Source organism: Desmodus rotundus, chromosome 9 (genome assembly GCF_022682495.2).
Source record: "Desmodus rotundus isolate HL8 chromosome 9, HLdesRot8A.1, whole genome shotgun sequence".
Lineage (NCBI taxonomy): Eukaryota > Metazoa > Chordata > Mammalia > Chiroptera > Phyllostomidae > Desmodus > Desmodus rotundus.
The window spans coordinates 69,790,615-69,812,385 of record NC_071395.1 but is presented as its reverse complement, the minus strand read 5'-3'; the positions used below and the strand labels follow the sequence as shown (position 1 = coordinate 69,812,385).

The 21,771-nt window shown below is 48.8% G+C and overlaps 1 protein-coding gene across 1 annotated transcript in view; it reads right to left on the bottom strand.

The window, feature by feature from the left end:
* GAS7 (growth arrest specific 7) overlaps positions 1–18,941 on the bottom strand; it is a 206,138-nt gene extending 187,197 nt beyond the window's left edge. The window contains exon 1 of the mRNA XM_024565191.4: positions 18,275–18,941. Within this exon, the coding sequence (XP_024420959.1) occupies positions 18,275–18,457 (183 nt within the window). The 5' untranslated portion in view covers positions 18,458–18,941. The remainder of the gene's footprint in view (positions 1–18,274) is intronic.
* Positions 18,942–21,771: the final 2,830 nt, after the last annotated feature.

Genomic DNA, 21,771 nt, shown 5'->3' with positions numbered 1-21,771 from the left:
TCCCCCCACTTCTCACACAGCCTCTCATACAGGCCTTGTACTTGTCATCAGCTTGTCCCCAAATTCTAAAGCATGCCCACATGCCCTGTCACCTTGGAAATACTTCCAGTCAACCTAAGAGGCAAAAGAATGGTTGTCATGTTCCTTTTGGACAGATGAAGAAACTGAAGGTCAAAGATTTAAAATGGATTTTAACAAGGTCAAAGAACCAAGAGGTGTGGAGGGTAGGAGGTCCTACAGTTCTAACCCAGGGCTTCTGACCACTATCCATGAAGTCTTCAGCTACACCCACTGTCCCTGCAGCAGCCCCGCTGAGAAGCAGGATGGGGAGGGAGCACCAGTCCATGTGACACCTGCTCATCTTTGACTTTGAGTGTCCTGTCTTGTGGCCCAAAGGGCCTTGTTACCTAGGACCCAGTGGCCTGACTTTGATGGTTGACTCTCCAAGCTGACCTAGCTACACATCTTCACACCTTGGGCTTCCACGATCCCAAGTTTCACCTCATGGCGAGGCCATTCACGCTCTTCAGAGAAAGGCTGGTTAAGTCATAAGTCAAAATCAGAGCAAGATGTGCCTAATTCTCTAAGGCAAGCTCTCTCTTTATGCTCTTTAATTCAGCCATTCATCCAGCCAGCTATCAAATCCGTATTGAGCCAGACCTCAGAGATGCCAGCCAAGGCAGTTACAGAGATTTATGAAGCAGGTTTCCTGCCCTGGAGGAGCTCAGAGCACCGCCATATAAACAAGTCATTGTGGTCCAATGTGGTTTGTGCCGTCTCAGTGTGGGGCCCTATGGAAGCCAGAGGCAGTCTAGGGAGAGATCAAAGGCCACACTTGGCCTGGGTCTGGATGAGGATTATCATTCCCCAGACAGGCATGAGGAGGAAGGGACTCTAGGGCAGTGGCTGTGCAAGGCACAAGGGCATAAGAGTGTGTACCAGGAGAGGACAAGTGAAGAGGCTGCAAGGGAGGCCAGGCGCAGTTGGTGCAGACCTGTCGGCCCCAACAAGGAGCACCTTGACTGTCAGGAAATGGGGAGCCAGGAAAGATGACTCTACAAGGCCACTGTGGATGGCCATTGAGCTTAGGGTGAGAGTGGAGACACCAACCCTAAGCTTGGGGTTCTTGGTTCAGTGAAAATACAAGAAATATCCATAAGGATCAGGTTAATATCCATAAGGATCAGGTTAATGGAAAACTTGTCCATTCCCAGGGCCATGCCCAGCACCTTCAAACTACTTCCCTCCAGACCTCTCACTAGTGGTACGGCCTGCTCCCCTCCTACCCCCCCGAACAACTGCTGCTCTTCCTTCCCCCATACACCAAGAGAAGACCAAGTACAGGGGACTGTGAGTATCAATCATGCCAGCTGCATGTCTGCATTGTACCCCTTTCCAACTTGCCTGGGTCTCATATCAGTCCTCATTTGCAAGAGATTTGCAGCTCCAGCTGAATATATAAGGTCTTGCTGATTTGCTGTGAAGCATAATTTACACTTTCCACTGCTTCTTGGGGAAACCATTTCCCCAAGATGAATAATAAAACAGAACAGCCACCCATAGGAACAAGGCACCCCAACCACTGCCTGGCAAGGGACTAGGAAATGCACCAGAACGGCACTCACATCGGGCACCCTCTGGAGCAATGCTGATGGGCCAAAAGGAATGTGAGCCTCTAGTGTCACATTACTGGCTTTTCAAACTCTGTCCCATGGAGCCCTGGGGCTTCCAGGAGGAATCCCTGGAGTCCCTCTGAAAAGGACTGGGAGTGATCAAGGGAGGCATGTGCAGCCTGAGAGGCGCTCTTGTGTCCAGGCAGACTGAGGAGAGTGGCACCGGCAACCAGAGGGTCTGGGAGCAGGCTCAGTCTCTCCTGCCTCCCTCTGCTGCTCCAGCATAGCTATCGTCTTGAGCCGTGGGCCTAGTCAGGAGCAGAGGACTCAAATACCTGGCTTTACTGTCCCCCTAGAGTGCCTGGTAATGCCTTTGCCAACCCCCCCTCAAATACTCCCCCCAGTGGCATGGCTCCCCACCAGACAAATATGCTGGAGGGCTGCACAGAGGGGGAAGAAGCCTGGTTACGCTTTCATCCTGGCTGTTTTCTCCTGGGTGAGCCAGAGGAAGGCCATCTGAAATCCTGAAGCTGATCAGGATCTCTGTGGCCACACCCACCACAGGGCTCCTTCAGGCCTCAAGAGCTTCCTCTCCTCCTGAACGCCCTCAGCCCCCAGTGCACTGTCTCTCAGTTCCCAAATTCCTAACCAGCCCGCATTAGTCATCTGGCCAGAGCAGCTGCCAGACCCTTAGGCAGATTCACACCACAGTAAGATCAGATCATAGGGCCAGGGCATATGGGAGTGGGGGCATAGCAGAGTTTCCTACTACTGGACTTTGGTACCCTCCTGCCCCCAGAGAACCTACAATGGTGCTCAGAAATTCAGAAGCTGGCTGGCTAGGAGAAGGAAATCAAGGTCTCCTTTGCCATGCCACAGAACACGTTAACTTGAAGATATCCACAGGTCCCATGATCCCTAATGAGAGGCAGGCACTGACCAGCCCTCTGGGCAGCTACCCACGCCAGGCAGAGAGATATCTCAGGATGCAATCTTCTGCACAAAAATCTGTTCATCTGCCACGTGCTCTGAGATAAGGTTCCCCTTAATTAGTAACTACAGTTAAGATGCTCATCTTGGTCATACCCAAGGAGGGCCTGGATAAGAGGAGTTTCAGATGGTTCAACAAAAGAATTTCCTTTTTAAGTTTCTGGTCTAAAATCACTATGACAAAGCTAAAGACCCATCCACAGGAGGGCTGTGACTTCCTTGGGTACGCACATCTTCAATGACAATGCTATACTTGACAGAAACGGACTTGGAAGAACGAAGACAGAAAATGAGTTGAGGTGACAAGATCTGGAAAGACAAGGTCACTGCCAGAAATGAAGACCAAGAGGCCTAGAGTGACTCTCTGGGAAGCAGAAGGATCTGTAACCCCAGAGACGCTGGCCCAGACTGGACCCTGCCGCCATGGTCTCACTTACTTAAAGGAGACGATTCTAACTCTCACAGTGATCCTCTGAAGTGGGACTTATTATCCTCATTTTAAAGATATGGAAACTGAGGTCCAAGGTCAGGTAAACATTGTGCTCAATGACTCCTACAGCCCAAACCCAGGTGTGACTGGCTCTGAACACCATTCCACCAGCCTGACCTGCAAACTGAGGACACTCCCACTCTAGGGTTGCAGCCGTGACCCGGTAATCACAGAGTCCCAAGGTAGGTCTGTTTCCTCAATGCCTGCTTTGCGCTCCAGCAGGAAATAATAATGGCCTACTGCCCTGTATACACAAAGTGGCAATCCTACTTCACGTGATCTAGGTTATTTGCTCCCACAGCGAGCATGCCATGCTCTGAGTAGTGCACACCCTCTTCCCCAGGCTGTCTTGTTACCCATAGACTGTCTGTGTAAGATGCCTGGGTGGGGAACAGGGATTCCGTAAGAACGTCACTCTGCAAACTCTTTGTTATTTTTCCCCCTTGTGAAACCAAATAACTACCATGGGTAGCAAACCCAGAATCTTGTATCATGAGCACCAGAGTTGAAATGACTGAACTGGGGTCCTTCATTTTTTTAACTGAATGCCTCCACCTGGTTGTGCACTAAGGGCTGAGTCTCCACAGATCAGAGACCCAATCCCTGATCTTGAAAAGTCGACAGTGTGGTGAGGGCAACAGACACCTGTAATTCCAGTACAGCGGTGTGAGTGCGAAGGGGACCAGAAGACTGCCAGGGAGCTATGTCAGCAGTCTTCCCAGGAGATGAACAGGAAAGCCAAGACATGAGAACAAGTTAATCTAGCTAAAAAGGAAAAGAGAAGACAGACCATAGCAAAAAGATGAGTAACCCAGTTAAAAATGAGCGAAAAAATCCAAAGAGACAATTCTCCAAGGAAGATATACAGCCCACTGATAAGGACATGAAAAGATGCTCAATACGATAGGTCATCTGTGAAGTGCACACCCAAACGGCAGTGAGATAGCCCTTCACGTCCACTAGCATGGCTACGATTAAAAAGACAGATCATAACAAGTGTTGGTAAGGATACAGAGAAATCAGAACCCACATACGTTGCTGGTGAGACTGTAAAATGATACAGCCACTTTGGAAAGCAGTCTGGCACAAATGGTTAAACATAGAGTTACCATATGACCTAGCAATTCTGCTCCTAAGTATACACCTAAACGAAATGAGCATATATATCAACACCAACACTTGTACAAAATATTTGAAGGAGTAAGACTCAATAGCCAAAAAAGAGAAGCAACCCACATATCCACCAACTGATGAATGGATAAATAAAATGGGGTATATCCATATAATGCAGTATTGTTCAGCCATGAAAAGGAATAAGTTCTGACACATGCTACCGCATGGATGAACTTTGAAAATCTCATGCTAGCTGGAAGAAGACAGATACACAAGGCTGCAAATTGTAGGAGTCCATTCACATGAAATGTCCAAAATAGGCAATCTATAGAGGCAGACAGTCAATCAGTGGGCGCCTGGGGTTGGCGGGGGGAAATGGAGTAGGGAGCAATGCAAATGTTCTAAAAATGATCATTTTGTGTTGGTTGCACAACTTTATGAATATGCTTAAAAAGCATTGATTTGCACACTCTCAATGGTGTATGCATTATATCTCAATAGAGCTGTTAAATAAAAAGAAAAGGGAGTGAGAGTAAAAGAGCAGATGGGGGAAGAAGGTTAATTCAGGGAGAAGAAGCCACATGTGAAGAAATGGCTGAAAAAGCAGCTGGGGATGTAGGCAGACACCTGGTGGTCAAGGGCCTCCTTACCAAAGCTAAGGTGTATCATGTGGTAAAGGTGATGAAAACCCCTGAAAGGTCTTCGACAGGAGCATTTTGAGATCCATCTGGCTAGAAAAAAACACTGCAGCATCCCTATGGAGAATGGACATCACTATGGGCCGTTAGGGGCCGGGTCAGTAATCCAGGCAAGAGAGGAGAGAGGTCAGTTCCAGATCAGGGCAGGCCCGAGGGTTCCCTAAGAGTCTGCAGCAGAAGCCTGCTTTGTGGGGCTAACAGTATCTCCAGTGTCCAGCTCTAAAAGCATTAGCTGCTGAGCAACCCTTTAAAAAGAGAATTTCCACATACCTGAGGTTTTGCCGCTTACTCCCCTTCACCTTTTCACTCATCCCCCACCCCTCTCCCCTCTGGCAACCATGAGTTTATTCTCTATGAGTCTGTTTCTGTTTTGCTTCACTTGTTCTTTGGGGTTTTGTTTTTGTTTTGTTTTGTTTTAGATTCCACATATAAGTGAAAACAAGTCATGGATATAATATACAGCATGGGGAAAAAGTCAGTATTATTGTAATAACTTGTACAGAGACAGAGGGCTACTGAACTTATTGCAGTAATCACATTGTAACAAATACAAATGTCGAATCACTATGTTGTATACCTGAAAAAAATATAATATTGTCTGTCAACTATACTTTAATAAAAGTAAATAAATAAACAAAAAAAATCAAGAGATTTTCCAGCCAGCTCCATGAAACAAGGTGTTCCTTTTCTCTAGGACAAGCAAAGACAAAAAGAAATGCCGAAGCCCTTTTGCAGCCTCACGTTTCACCTCTCTCAACAGCCTTCTTTCCTCATTACAAGAGCCTCTTCTGGGAGCATCCAGGCAGCCAGAGAACCATCAGGTCCAGGTAAGAAGTAATTAAGACTAATTAGCCCGGCCTGGGCAGCAGTTCCAAATAAACCAGAACTGGCCTGCTTTACCTGCTTTAACGAACAGAATCTGTGTCCTGAAAACCCCCCCAAAAGTGCTCTACAGGTTTTCTACTCAAACTGTGGGTCCAACACCAGCAGCAGCTCCCGGGCGCTTGTTAGAAATGCAGACTCTCTGGCAAACCCCAGACCTCCCAAACCTGAATCCACATGTAATAAGATGCTCAGGTGATGTGTCCTGGATCAGTAGACAGTCTTGCACCATGACCTCAAAGGGCCCATGGAAAGAGGTTTCTTCCACCCCAGCAACCCCACGGTGGAAGCTCCAGTTAACTGGCAGCTCTCGGCACTCAACGTGGCATGACTCCCAGAACATAATGGGATGTGCACTCCATTAAAAGAGTGGATACAAGGCACCCGCTACCCTTACCAGAGCCCTATGAAACTCGCAAAGTTTCTGCAACTTGCCCAGCATCTCACAGGCAGCAGGGCTAAGGCAGGATTTGAGCCCAGAGCTGCCATTCTTGCCCTGCACTCTGCAGCCCCCATGGGGAGAGGTTCTGCCCTGTCCTTGAATATGGTCTGATCAGTGCACACTGGGGTTAGCTGCAGGGCTTACCTTCTAGCCCACCAACCAAACCTCACGAGGCATCCAGCACCCCCTTGGAAGCAATGTGGAGGCCAGGTTCCTACTGAATGTTCTTCCTAATACCATTGGTATGTAGCAAGTCCATCCCGGCTCTCTCTCTGCCATCATGTCCACACTGCTGTCAACACCCTGGGCCTGCCATGCTCATGTCACTCACCACTGGGCCCCCCAGCCTTTCTTCCTCCATAGCCTAGTCCTGGTCCCAGGAAAGCATTCCTGAGCTCCTCCTCCACCCTTCATCAAGGGACCCTCTGGGCAAATAGGAACACTGGATGCCACTCTCCCAGACCTGCCTTTTTAGGGTCTCTGTCCTCACATTATACAGACTCAAAGAGAAGTCTAATTCCAAAGCCTGTGCTCTCTCCATGACCCAGCATTATAACCTGCTTAAAAAAAGAAAAAGACAAAAAATAAACTAAATCCAATCGAATTCCAAGACTGCAAACTTAACAACTCCTCAGGGCACTCAGATGCTTTGCTACTCAAACTGTGCCTCCAGACAGCATCACATGGGACCAGTCAGTAACGGAGAGTCTCGGGCCTCACCCCAGACCTCCTGGATCAGAATCTGCATTTTAACAAGAGCCCCCTGGGATTTGCATGCACACTAATGCCTGAGAAGTGCCAGGAGCAATGCCCTGCACTAGTGTTGTTCAGGTAGGTACTATGTGCCCACACCAGAAGGCAGGCCCCTTCTGAAGGGGGCCACCAGAAGGTATTGGAAACCTTCTTTAGAGTTACCAGATTAGATTTTGTGTTGTGTTTGGTTAACAAAAATGCAACACTGTTCTATTTTTCCCTGAAGTACAACAAAGGCTTGGAGCTATTTATCAATAAAACACTTGCTCCGTGAGAACAGTAGATTCAAAGTTCCTATTTCTGTTTCTAAATTATTTTACGAATCAAAGACAAATGCCTCAATGATGCTCTTCCATGAGCCACTGCCAAATAAGGATCCTTTGTCATGACTAAATTAGGACAAGGACTCATTTGTGTAGAATTTTTAAAGTATCATCTCTACAGAGTTTTTATATCTTAGTTTTTTGTTGACTAATCCTGGAGCTGTCTGTGCATCTGACAAACAAATGAGAAGGGAGGAGGAATTAAGGGATCTAAGAAAAAACGAACGCTAAACGTCTGGGAGGACTTTCATTCCAAAAAAAAAAAGCATGAAATTTAAATCTTTTAGAGAGGTCACCTGCCAGAGTCACCCTGGGGTGGGGGGGGGGGCACAGCACATCCCCAAGGGCTCCCCCAAGAGCTGCTAACCTCAGCTCCATGTCTTGGCTGTATCCACGAGCCTTGCAGGAAGCAGGGCACACAGTAGGTACTCAAATACAAATATTTGTTTTTGTGGAATCGAAGGTTGTGACAGATGCATTTATCACAAAGAAAAAGTCTGGGGTCAGGCCAAGTACCAGCCAACTACCTGCCAGTGTGCCCAGCAGAATGTAGATGCCCGGATAGCATAGGGAGGGGAGAGCCGACCTGAGAGAACAGTAAAAGTTCATCCTGGCTCTCAGGAGCTGAGTGCCTGCTGAGGCCTGCACTGTGGCTTTAAGTCCTGGTAGTGGTGGAAGTTTGTCAAACATGCAGGATCTCGGGCCTCATGCTAGACCTACTGAGTCAGAATCTGCACCCAACGAGATCTATCAAATTAATTTTGAGAAGCCTTTCTCTAGAACATAGGTGGCAAACCCAAGGCCCTCGGGCCGAATCCAGCCGTCCACTTTGTTTTATGCAGCCGGCAGTTTGTTTATACCTGGTGACAGAGCCGAGCTCCTTGTCCCTAGTTAAGTAATTACATTTATACAGTCCCAAAATTACATTTGGCCATTTGAAGGCAACCTCAAGGCTGATGTGGCCCCCAGTGAAAATGAGTTTGACACCCCTGCTCTAGAAGCACTGAAATCAGTTTGAGAAGCACCTGCAATTGTGTACATGTACAGAACCACTCTGGTGAACCGCTGAGCCTGAAAGAGAGCAGAAACGGGACATCCCCCATGCCAGTGCACATGTGGTGGTCAGCAGAGCTGTCCACAGGGATTCAGCTTGCTCCTTTTCCCCTCTGGGCATGCCAGGGTTGCATTTTCCCACCCATTTAAAGTGAGGTGTGGCCGCGCTTCAGTCAATAAAATATGAGCACAAATGTCAGGTGTCATTTCTGAGAAAAAGCTTTAAGAACCACATGCTGTTTTAACACAATCACCATCAAGATCCCAGATGGTGGTTGCTCCATCATCCTGGAACCCAGAAGGTCTTAGATCCCTAAACCAACTTGCAGCAGGCTTGCAGCATGAGGAAGAAGCAAAACTATGGTGTTTTAACCACTGAGATTAGGGGTTTGTCACAGCAGCAAATCCTAACCCACCCTGACTGATACAGCAAATAAGCTCACAATGCTGCTGTTTACAGAACATTTCTCTTACTTCCCATTGAGAACTACTCAAACATATCATTACTTGAGGGTAGGACCTTTTAAACCCTAAACAGCATTATTTAACTCAAGTAGTGTCTTCACTCTTCAGACTTCACTCCAACAGTCCCTCTTATTGTTTCCTTTCCCCAGATTCCCTCATATATTTGCTTTTATCTTATTGTACTGTATGCTTTTTGGTAAGCTGCTTTAAATTCTTTTTGCAACACAGTGATAGACACGGTGACAGTCACATTACAGACACACCAGACTTGGCTCCAAATTAATTGTGGCTGTTTCCAAAAAAATCATATCCACACCTCGAAATACAAGATTTGCTGTTACTGAAGATATTCAAAAGAACGTGGCCCCGGGCCAGTAAGAATTTCTTCAACCTGTTCTTTGCACAAAAGGATACTTACAGAATGCATGGTACACACAGTCCCTGCTTTTAAGAAGCAATTCATTCCTGGACACACCATCTCTTTTTGCCTCGTCATGCGCAAAGTCTGAACTATGCTGTCTTCTTAAAAATCTCTTAGCATCATTAACCAAAGGTTTTTGGGTTTTTTTTTTTCAATTCAGCTTCATTATAGTGACTGAGCCCCTTCTGCCTGCCTAGCCTGGTGCTAAGCACAGGTGAACCTTATTGTAACCAGTTCGAATTCGAGGAGAATGCTGCAGTGGGCATCCTGCCGCTCACAGCTCATCCTGAGCCCAAACTTCTACAGGTGGAATGTATGTCGTTGAGGCTTTTAAGGTATACTTCCAAATTACCCTTGAGAGAGCCTGTGACAATTTTCCTGCACCCTTGCCAATATTCTCTCTCTTTTTTTTTTTTTTTTGGACAGGTTTCTTTAAGGCTCTCTTTTTAAAAAATTTGCAATTCTCTCATTACTAGCAAAACTGAATATGCTGATGACTTTGTATACCTTTTATTATAAAGTATCTATCCAAATTCTTTGCCCATTCCTACACTGATATGGTCCTTTGTTTTTGTATTTAAAATAATTTATAAAAGCACTTTCTGCATTAAAGATACTGACTTTCCCTCAATTTTTATTGCTTTTTCTGTCATTTTTTAAGAAAGAGATCTCTGGTGGCAGAATGAATGATTTACAAATGAGAAAAATCCAGTAGGAAAGAGTGCATCATCACAACTGATCTGTGAGAGGTGCAGCCCCTTGCTGCCCGCCTGCCCCGTCCATCCATCAGCAAGTCCTTTTGACTGGACCTGCAAATCCATTTCAAATGCATCCGCTTCTCACTATCTCACATCCACCAGCATGTTCCAAGCTTCCTGACTGGTCTCCTGGCTTCCCTTCCTCTTTAAGTCACTTTTCCACACTTCAATCAAGCCAAACGCTTTTGCTGTACTTAGAAAACTATCTACCAACCACTATAAGAAAGGGTCATTATATAATGTAATAGAGGTACCAAATATGGCTGCAATGACAATCATTTACAATATACAAACGCATCAAATTAACACCTTAACTTTACCCAATGATATACGACAAATATATTCAATTAAAAGAACCATTAGTGACTTGAATCATACAGCCATGTTGGGAGTATTTACACCCCTGAAACTGGCAAAAGCTACAAACTGGGACTTCCCTCTCTCCACCTCCAACCCTCCACCCCTCAGAGCTGGTTGTTCAACATTCACCAGCATACCAGTGGAGGCAGAGAAGCCTAGTGTCAGAGAATACTTGTCCTCCGAAAAATGGCTCACAAGGAGAGGAAAGAGCTCCAGGTGAAGGAGTCACCTTCGGACAGGAGACTGTCTCCGGCAATTACACAGGCAGATGAGAGAAACCCACACAGGGGTAGGACAGCTCAGCAGATGCTCAATGACATTGAGGAGCACCTGGGCCCTTGGAATGATGTTTTTAGTTAAGTCCCCCGGAACATAAATGCAAATCTGGGGAAAGGGGAAAAAATACAAAGTTATTTGACAGGATATTTCTTCCCTCATGCAGAGTGGGACTCAAAATATAAATTAAATTCTTATAGAAAAAATTACATATATTGGGAGGTGGAGGGAGACTATCCAACTTACCTCCCTCCCTCTCTGTCCCATCCCAACTTCTGTTGCCCTTGTTCACCACTCTCTAACCATTTCGGAATATTCGATTCTCTCAAGTATATCAAATACACTCCCCTCTTCTGGGTTATTTGCATTTGTAGTGCCTTCTGCCTGAAATCACTTCTGCCCAGATATGCACACAGCTGGCGCCCGTGCCCTGCTCAGGTCTCTGCTGCAACACCACCACCTCCTCAGAGACGCCTTCTCTGCACTCGCCCTGCTTGCTCCTCCCACTCCATCAGAGCACCTTGTTTTGTTGGTCCCATACTGCTTGGAAATTATCTTATGTTTTCTTGCTAGTTTACCATCTCCCCAACTAAAAGGCAAGCTTCTTTTCTGTATCTTTCATGACTTCACCTCCAGCCCATCACAGCCACTCAATTAGGGATTGCTGAATAATGAATAATCAACTTTCGAACAGGGAATGGCAAACTACATACAGCCCATAAGCTAGGAATGGCTTTGACATCTTTAAATGGTTGAACACAAGCAAAAGAAGAACAGTAGTTCATGGCACATGAAAACTAATACAAATTTCAGTGCCTATAAATAAAGTTTTATTGGAACACAACCACTCCTGTCAATTTGGGGTTCTCTGTGGCTGCTTTTGCACTCCAAGGGCAGAGCTGAGGAGCCGTGACAGGGACCATATGCACGCTCTCTCGGCTTCTCACTGCCTCTGGCACACTGTAAGTCACAGTGCCGTGGCTATAACTCAATCTTGCCTCTCGGCTCGCAAAGCCTGAAATGTTTCCCGGCCCTTTACAGAAAAAGCTTGCCAACACAAGTTAAGGAGAACCCATGTGGCTCAGTGGGTTGGGCATCATCCCTCAAAGCAAAAGGCCGCCAGTTCGATGTCTGGTCAGGGAGCATATGAGAGGCAACCAATCGATATTTTTCTCCCTCTTCCTTCCTCCTTTCCCCTCTCTCTAAAAATCAATAAATAAAATCTTTAAAAAGGAGAAGGTTTTGAGAAATGTTTCTGAGGGAGGATAGACAAGGCTTGCTAACCTAATGAACAGGCAACAAAGGGAAGAGGGAGGAGGGGCAGTGTCCTGTGGTGTGGTGGACAGACAGATGGGCAGTGTTGACATTCACTCCAGTGTGGAGGGTGGGGGTAGAAGGCAGTGAAGAAAGGAGAGAGGCTGAGCTCGGGCCTGTGAAATCTGTGTGCCTGGGGACCAAGTCTGGGACAAAGTCTGGACCCCAGCTCAAGAAGTGAGGCAAAGACAGTGAACAAGACAGTTCACCTAAAAAACAGCCTCTATCGGATGGTAGACAGGGCAAACAAGTGGGTGAGTCCTCTTATGTGTCCCTGCCCTGCAGAAACCTCACGCAGTTCATATACCTGTCACAACAAATCTCCACAGTGTCACCCCATGATCTGGCCCACTAAAGGGCAGGCAAGACCCACCTGCTAGCCGCAGTTCCTACTTTTCTCCAGAGGGACACACACAGCCCTGGGAGCCTTGCCATCTCAGGGAGAAAGGCAGATACTAATACATCCTATTAGAAAGCTTGTCATGTGCCACCTTGATGTTGTGAGTAATAAGAGAGCAACTGGGAGAACAGTGTCCCCTGGAGTGGCCTGATAAAGACCCTACCAGCTCACATGGACATAAGAACAGGGCTTCCTGGGTTACCAAACATTTTCTCTCCCCAGCAGCCATGTTCATAAAGTCAATCGGGCCATCAGATAAAAGCTGGGCTTTTTCAGGCTGAGCAGAGTACAAGGAGGTCAGCATCTCATTCATGTGTCTAGGTAGTAATGGAGGGCAGGGATTCACGTGGCAGGGAACAGATGTCAGAGATTCCTGCCGACTTGTTGCTAAGGGAACTTTTGTGCAGATGCCCAACCCATACAATCTGTAAGCCCTGCCCACTGCTTTGAAGTCCTGGGGCGAGGCCACCTGACCAGACCAGCACACAGCAGTGAAGAGGGGGAGGCTCCCCAGGAGCAGAGGTGGGCTGGAGGGTGGACTGAAAGTAGATTTGCAAAAGGCAGGAGCTACAAATGAGGGCCACAGCCCCCACCCCCAAATCAAAGGGCAGCATGACTTAGGGAAGTTGCTGAAAGCAGCACCTTGGTCTTTTAAGCCACAATTACATGCTCCACGAGCCACCAGCCCTAACTACACCTTTTGTGAACAGAGCTGATGACCGTCTTAAAAATCATGGGTGTGAGGGACAAGGCTACACCCATTTGAGGAAATTTGTACATTACAGACAGAAAGGCCCTGTATTAAAATCAATTTGTGTAACATAGCAAGCATCTACCAGATGCCAGGCAGCTCAGATACACCGTGTCTATTAATAACCAGCACCAATAGCTCTGACCTGAAAATGCAGGACTGGTATGCAATGGGCCAGTGGACTGATCCAGACTTTTGGGACAGAAAAATCTAGTTGCAAATTCAACTGCACCGTTTATTGTGTGGCCTTCAAAAAGCAATCCCTGGCATTTTGAAAAATTAAAAAAAAAAAAAAAGTCCTGCTAGGATGGCAATGAGAATTTCCTAGTAGACAGCCAAGTCTGCTGCCTTTTACTCCCCTCTGGAGGCTCTGCGTTTGGACTGGCCTGGCACTGCTTCCCCTGTAACATTGTGTGTCCCAGGTGTGTCCCCCTACACTTCTGAGGGAGCTAGTCTACAAAATGGCCCTCCCTGGTCTCCCTGTATCCACACCTGTATGTGCCTCTCCCCAACGCTGAACCTGGATGGGTCCTGTGACTCACTTTACCAATAGAATGTGCCAGAAGTGATATGCCAGGCTGGAGCCTAAGCCTTAAGAAAGCCTGGCATTCCTGGCTAGTGTGGCTCAGTTGGTTGGAGCATCATCTCATAAACCAAAAGGCTGGGGATTCAATTCCCAGTCAGGGCACGTCCCTGGGTTTTGGGTTCCATCACCTGTTGGGGCGTAGATGGGAGGCAACCAATGTTTCTCTTTCACTCTCTCTCTCTCAAATCAATAAACATATTTAAAAAAAAAAACAAAAAACGAAGGCCTGACAATTTGGACTTCTGTGTTCTTGGAAGCCAACCACCATGTAAAAACTTCAAGTGCCCTGCTGAAGAGAAGGCCACATGGAAAGGCCCTGGAGGCGGAGGCACCATGGGGAGGGAAAGGCCACATGAATACCAAGGCACCATTTTGGAGGGTCCAGCCCCGTGAGCCTCCAGAACTCCAGCTCCAGTTGCCACCTGCCTACAAACACAGGAGAGACACCAAGAGAGACCAGCAGAAAAACCACCCAAGTGAGTCCTGTCAACCCACAGAAATGTGGGAGATAATAACAAACGGTTTTGAGACACTAAGGTTTGGGGTGGCTTGTTACATAGCAATAGATAAAACATCATTCCTTAATTATCTATAACACAGCCCCTCCCCAGCTCCACATCTCTCTCCCACAGCCACACCTTGGAAACCCCTATAGTACAACCACAGGAACCCAAAATGGGGGAAGAGAAGATAGAGAGAAGGAGACCAGGTTCAAGGGTGACTCTCTCAACCACCTAGTTCCACAGGTGGACAATGTCGTATTCTGCTAGTACCTCTGAGGTCCTGACCTTCCAGCCAGATTGTGGATTCTAAGAACAGCCCATAGGTTAAGGAAAGCTGTTGTATTTGCATTCCAATCTTATTGACCTCCAGAATTATTTCCCAAAAGTTCTGGGAGTTTTTCCAGATGTCTCACAGTATCTTGCAGGTCCCTGGTTTCTTCTCTCCATTCAAGGGAAGAGCAGGCCACGAGGAATTTGTGGGCCAGGGCTAGGCCCTCCAGCTACTGGACCTGTCTGGCTATTGGACCAGGTCTGACTCTCCAGATCTTCCCAGGGGATGGAGATCTGGGCTCCATGCTCCATCTATCTTTGCTGCTTTCAGCCTGCATGTACCCCAGAAGTCTGGTGGAAATCTCTTCCCCTATCGGGTCTCCAAGTCTGTAGAGGTGACCTTGGGCCTGGTTTGGAGCCCACAGAATGTGCTTCCACAGACTCCAGCCCCATCTTGGGTCCCCTTCAACCCAGCTCCTCCTCAACCATGTCTCTCAAATGTCAGAAGAATTCTCAGCCCCTCCACCTCTTCATGGCTGAGGTGATCCTCAAGAAAGATTTTTCTGGCTGCTTTTATCTAAGGCCTTTATAGGTCAGAGGCAGCAGCTGTGGGTCTTATCTATGGGCCTCCTTCCTTTCCTGGGAGGAGCTGACTCCTTCCCCCTGGTAGCCTCTGGAAGGCCGCCCACTCCCTGAAGATCCTTGGGGCCAGTCCTTAGTTCCACCAGGGCCCTCAACACTTCTCTTCTCAGGCAGAGGTTTTCCTGGAGGCTGCCCCATTCCCTTGGAGTCTTGGCCAAAGAGGTTTCTCCAGCACCCAGGATCAGAATCCATGACACTGGCCCCTCCCCAGGTCCTGGCCACCAGGGCAGATCTGTCTGCCTCTCCAAGTTACCTCCCAACACCCCTTCATGGGCTATGCTTCCTGCAAAGCTGGGGCTCTCAGTTCTCCTTTTTCACATATGAACGAGGAAGGACTCCTTGGGGAGTGTCCGTCTTGCACGTGCAGCTCTCAAGCCCTAGCCCCACTTTCCATCTCCCAGGGTTCCCTGCTGTCACTCTTCCACCGGAATGCAAAAGGAACGCTGGGGTGGAAGTGACAGTGGAGGTGCCATTCTCAGCCATGACCCCACCCTCCCCTCCCCCAGGAGGCTGGTGGTGTCCATTCTCTCTGTTCTGCTGTCCCCAACAGCTCCCCTGGCCTGCTGAACTCCATGTCCCCCGCAAGCTCCATGCCAGCCACCCCTTTAGCAAACATCCCACAAGGTTTACCACTTTCAGAATCAATGGGCTCCTTCTCTGGCTCCCTGGTCTCTGCATTAACTCTCAGCCTCAACAAACACCTGGCTAGTGTTCCTCCAGACTCACGTTTCCACGTGTTGGCCAGCCCACCACTGGCGACTCCTTTGAGAGCTCTGCATTCCCCATTAAGTGAGTCTGTCTTTGAGGACTCACCCCATCCCTGCTCACGCCTCACCCTGAAGTCCAGCCTGCTCATGGATGAGGTTCACAGACACACGGGGCCTGATCTACAATCCTGTCTGTCAAAACAGCATTAGCTTTGGCCATGAAAAGTGCCAGGACTCAGAGCACAGCCTGCCACCTGCCCCCACCTGTGGGCAAACCAGCTGGCTCTGAATGAAACCAAACTTCAAGGTTAGCGAGAGAGATGCTCCAGGTGGGAAGGGCGGCTGCCCTAATTTTAGCCCCAGTGTTTCAACCTCCCTGTGCTGACCTCGAGGGCTGCACTTGCCCTTTCCCTTGTGGATCCACACCTTCTCTCACTGGCCTTTCTGCACAGCTGAGCCCAGGCTATCATGTTTAAAAGAGACACAGGCACGGAGGGTACCACTGAGCCACCTGAGCTGCTAAGCAACTATGCAAGCATTACTCCTTGGGCAATTTCCTCCATCTCTCTCCTATGCAGTTTGCTTGCCTGTAAAATGGGCATGGTGCCCACCCCGTTACAGAGCCGCCAGGGGAATTGGTGACAATGTATATACCACGCCTAGCACCTAGTAGGTACTCAACAAATGAAAGGCCTGCTCACCAGGGCTGCTCACACAGATGGTACTCCTGCCACAAGTCACCAGGTGGGAGTTGTCTGAGAAAGTCCCTTAGGCACCAGAGATTTCCTAAGTATGTGTAAGCCATGACACACCCACGACTGTCCCAGCTGATCATTCAGCTGGTCCCCTGGGTAGTGACCACCATCCCTTTCCCCCACTAAGAAATGCAGAGGCACTCCACTCTTACTAACAGTCTACAAACCCACCAGCCTCACCCCAGCCCAAAACAGAGCTGGCTGCGTCCAGTCAGGGACACTCCTCACCAGACATCCAACAGTCTGATTTCCATGTCGGTATTTCCTGGAAAACTGTGGCCACTAAAGGAACTCTTAAATAGAGCCTTCCTCATGGCTTCTGAGCTAGAAAAAAGGGGCCTCCAGGTCTTCGTTGGAAGGAATGCACTTTCTTGCTTTCACATGTGAATCTCAGAAAAGGAACTGGGAAAGCTGAGGAACACACCTGAGCCCCTCCCACACTCACAGGTTCTCCAAATAGGGAACCAAGAGGGTTAGGGAACATTCTGCTGGCAGCCCATGAAAGCACCTTCCAGCCTCAATTTCGCTCAAATACTAGTATGGGTTCATTTAGGAGGGGTTCTGTTGTTTTCCTCTGGACCTGAAAGAAGCATAATGTACCTCTAGGCAGCCAGACTCCATGTTTGATAAGGTTTCCACAGGATACTTCTCAGGCAAACTCACCCTATAACCATTTCATCTCTATCTTTGTTTTCCTTTCCTTCTTTCTTTCTCTTGAGTTGCACGAAGCATTTTCAGTCAAAATTTGCTACTCTGATTTTTGTGAAGTAGGTCAGGGTTTAAATTATAAATAAATTCAGTTTCCATGATTTGGTTAGAGTTTTACCAGAACGGTTCCGTATGCGTCTCAACTGCAGTAACCGCTCATTTAATCTTTACAACACTCCTAGGGTCAGGCGGCCTTTTACTAGAGACGTCCTGTAAGGTCATCAGCACCAACCCCCCCCACCCCCGCCTCCAGGGCTTTAGAAACTTCGGGTCCCACTCAGGCTGTGACCATGAGCTCAGCGATTAGAGGGCAGAGAAGCCTCCCTACTGTCACTCAGGCAATAAACAGCCAGTGGACTTGGCTCAACAGGTTCCCCGTAGCCCTGGGGCCAGGCTACTTTCGGGTTCTAAAGAGGAGGGGGAGCAGGCTGGGGGCTGCGGCACCCCTGAGTCAAGCTTGCTGACGGGGCTCGGGCTGGTAGCCAGCCAGGCTCAGCTGACCAGCAAGTGGGCGGCCCCGAGACAGTCAGGCAGACTGACCCGGGGCAGCAAGACCGTCCATGGGTCGGCAGGCTCCGGGACCTGGGGTGGAGACACGGACGGGGCTGCAGTGCCACTTTTTCGATTCCCGATCCTCTGTGCGTCTCGTGAAGGACTCTGAAGCTCTTCGCCAGCCCCTGCTACTGCCGGGAACGCTCCCGCCCGCTCCAGAACTCACACAGGCAACAAGTTCTCGTTTCCTCAGGGTGTCACGACGTGCCGAGAGGCCCGGCATGGGGGGAGCTCAGGGGGCGATTCCCCGCGCTGCACACGCCCCACGGGACGCCCGTGCCTTCGCTGCCCCCCAGGAGCGCGAAACTACGGGTCGGGTCAACAGCGGCTGCCCCGGGGACTCAGGTCCGACAGGGGCTGCTCCAGAATCCCCGGTGCCGGCAACAGGTCTGAGAGCGCGTGGAGGACTGGAGCCCCGGACCTCCCAGACCCCGGCCCTCTCCCCTTACCTCCAGCAACTGCACGTAGCTCGCTGGGAACCAGCCGCGGAGCCCGTCCTCCTTCTCGCCTTCCCACCAGCCGCCGTCCGGGACCTGCAGCAGGGTGATCAGCTCGCCCGCAGCAAAGCGTAGCCCCTGGCCGTGCCGCTCCCCTGAGAAGGGGTACAGGGTCCGGCAGCGGGACCCAGACATGGCCTTGGCGCCCGGGCTCACAGAGCAGCCTGCATCCCTGCCGAGCCCCGCGGGCTGGGCAGTGGCTCCCCGGGGTCCCAGGCGCCCGGTGCTCCGGGCTCCCGCGCTCTGTGCGCGCGCCGTCTCGGGGGTGCGCGGGGTCCCCAGCCAGGCAGGGAACGCGCGCTCCGCGCGGGGAAGCAGAGACTTGCTGGTTTCGAAGAGCAAGCGGCGACGCCCCCGGGCCGGGCAGCTCGCAGATCCCAGCACTGGGCGGGGGGGCGGGGCTCAAGGGGAGGAGACCCAGGCGCAGCGGGCTCCGGAGACAACTTCTCGTGGACGCGGAACGCGGGCTGCCGCTGCGAGGGCCGGCGGGATCCGGAGCCGCCTTGGCACGCGGAAATGCGCAGCTCGGGGGGGAGAGGTGGGATCCTAAGCATCACCCTCTGCGGAGCTCCGCAGCAAGGGAGTGGCCCGGCGTACGTGGAGAAGGGGTTGGCGGCTGGGTGGCCGAGCCGAGGCTCTCCATACGGCGAGGGGGGCGGGGCGGGGGCTGGACCAGAGCGGCCACGCCTGCTGAGGGCTGGGCGCTTTCTTGCCTTGGGGGCAGGTCACTGGGTAGGTGTCTCCCCATTCACACCCCCAACACCAGGGGCGCTGGAATGGAAACGCCCTTCTGTACCTGTTTGGTAGTAGTGGGGGCTGGTGGAGGTGGGCGCCCCCTGCGAGGTACCCGTAGGGGAATGTGTTTGTGACTGTCACTGTAGTTGTTGAACCTGGGGTTGAACTTGACTCTCCGGAAACTGAACAATGGGTGAAAGACAGGTTTGAAGCCTGGCGCCTGAAGCCGGGAAGCCGGGTGGCAGCGCATTACAAGGAGGCACCACCCACCGGGGAAGCGACGGAATTAGAGTTGGGAGAATTAGAATCAGCCCCACGAGGATAAATTAAGGAAAGGGGAAAGGTGAGAGACCCAGCCCCACCTTTTTGCATGCAAAGGGGCTGGCGGAGGGTACCAATTCTCCTGATACCCAGATGGGCCACATTCATTTACTCAGTCAACAAACATCCATGGAAGGCTGCTACCTTGTATGCAACGCTCCGGATACCTACAAAGATCATTTGAACAAGTCTCAGCTCTCTAGGGACCAGTGGACCATGGTGCTGAAGGAAGTTGATCTTAAGCTGAGGGTATAAAGGTAAAAGAAAGCTTCATTTCCTACTTCATAGAAAAAAAGTCCATTTTCTAAAGTATATTAAATAGTTGCACTTCTTTGTACACTTCTACCTGCCTACCCTTACATCTTGCTCAATAACCATCCATGGCTCCCTATTGCCTATTAAATTAAATAGAGATTTCTCAGCCTGTGCATTGTAGGCACTCCACAATCCACCCTCCTAACCCCAGTCTTTATCTCTCACCATGTTTGCCTAGGTGTCCTTTATAAAACCTGTCAGTCTGGGCTATAAACGCCATAAGATCTTGCACATCTTTCTATGCTTCGCGTCAGTGGTTCTCAATACTGGTATACATTAGAATCACCCGAGTAACTTTAAAATATGCTTATGCCCAGGCCCAGCCTTGCTTTGAGAATCACTGTTGAGCCATATTCTGCATTTAAACCATCTCACCTGAGCAGCCTCAATCTGGCCTCAGGCCATGGGCAAGTTGACAAATGCAGAGAATTTATATCATGCCATTGATTGCAAATTGACAAACCTTTGCTTGGCTAGAAATATGAGGAACAAACTCTTGACCACAGCCACGGTTAAGAGTTCCTTAATGCAGAACTGCAAAATTTGTTATAGAAGAGTCACTAAAAGTAACTGACCTAATCAAGTGTTTAAAAAGAACTAAAATTTCCTGTATCAGGGGAATATGTGACTGTTAGCAGGATGACCTCAGGTTTCATATCTCCTGATATGGCCCAGCTCAAGTTAGGAGAGTTGGCCCAGGGCCTTCTTTTTATCCAGAATCCTCCATGGTGCCCTTGAGTAACCTGTGATCCAGTCTGGGCTTGAAAAATCTCAGCCTACACAGCACCCTATACACTTCAGCTCTAAATCACCCACCCCAAACTTCTGCAGCACCAAAACTGATCATGGCTGCCAGTTTCTTCCAATTCTTTTTTTAATCATATTTTTTCCCATTACCATTTGTCCCCCTTATACCCTCTTCCACCTCCAGCCACTGCCACCCTGGCAGACACCACCCTGTTGACTGTGTCCATGAGTCCTTTTTCTTTTTTCCAATTCTTTCATTTCATTCCTGTAATCATATGAGCTGGTGTGGTTATTGCCTGCAGTTTACCAGTAGAGGAATTGGGCTATGAGGGTATGACTTGCCCACCATCATGTGGCTAGTAAACAGTAGAACCAGGCTTTGAACTCAGATCTGGCTTACTGTACAATATATCGAGTGCTGCTTCCTCTAGTCTAGTCCATCTTGCCAGAGTCAGGAAACTGTATCCTTGTAGCTCATCCACAAATGGTATCTTAAGAAAGGGCTCTCTCGTGATACCCAAGGCCAGTCCTCGTAGAAGTGAAACTGGGTGAGCAGTCAGTGGAACTGCTGTGCCTGATCTCATCTGTGAAGTAACCTCAGACAAATCCTTTAACACTTTTGAGTCCCTTTCCCCATCTGTAATTGGAGACTCAATCCAATAGCTGGAATATGACTTGAGATGGTTAAATATTTGGGCTCTGCACTCCCTGTTCCAAACCTCAGTTCTGCCACTTTCTAGCTATGTGCCCTTGGGCAATTTACATAACCTGTCTGAGCCTCATGTACTTCATCATTAGAAGAAAATAATAGTAATATTTATATCATAAAGTTATTGAGAGGATTAAATGGGTACAAATGTAAACTATTCAGAGCAATATCAGGCATGTAAAGTACTCAAGTATTAGCATTATTATTATCTTTCTAGTCCAATGGTCCTGGTTATTTACTATCTAACACTTCATTTTGAACTAAGATTTCCAGTGCAACAATAGCAGTGGAAACTTGTATCTTTGGAATGCCAAAAATGTTCAAGGAACACTCTCTGGGTTTCTGTTTTCTTCTAAGATCTTGAAGGAAAGAGTTTCCCCCTCTCCTACTTTCCCCTTTGCCATCCGCCTTCCCAATCTTCTATTACTTCAATATTATGTAAGTTCTGAATGTTGTGATTTATTAAGAAATGTTAAGATAACTTATGTTCTTTTTAGAAAATCATGCCATTCAGAGTATTTTAATATTTTGGTATTTTTTAATTTAGGCATGTATGCATACATAATTTAGTAAGATTCCACCAAGATTTTTAGCACCTGGGAAGTTTATCCACTACTTCTCA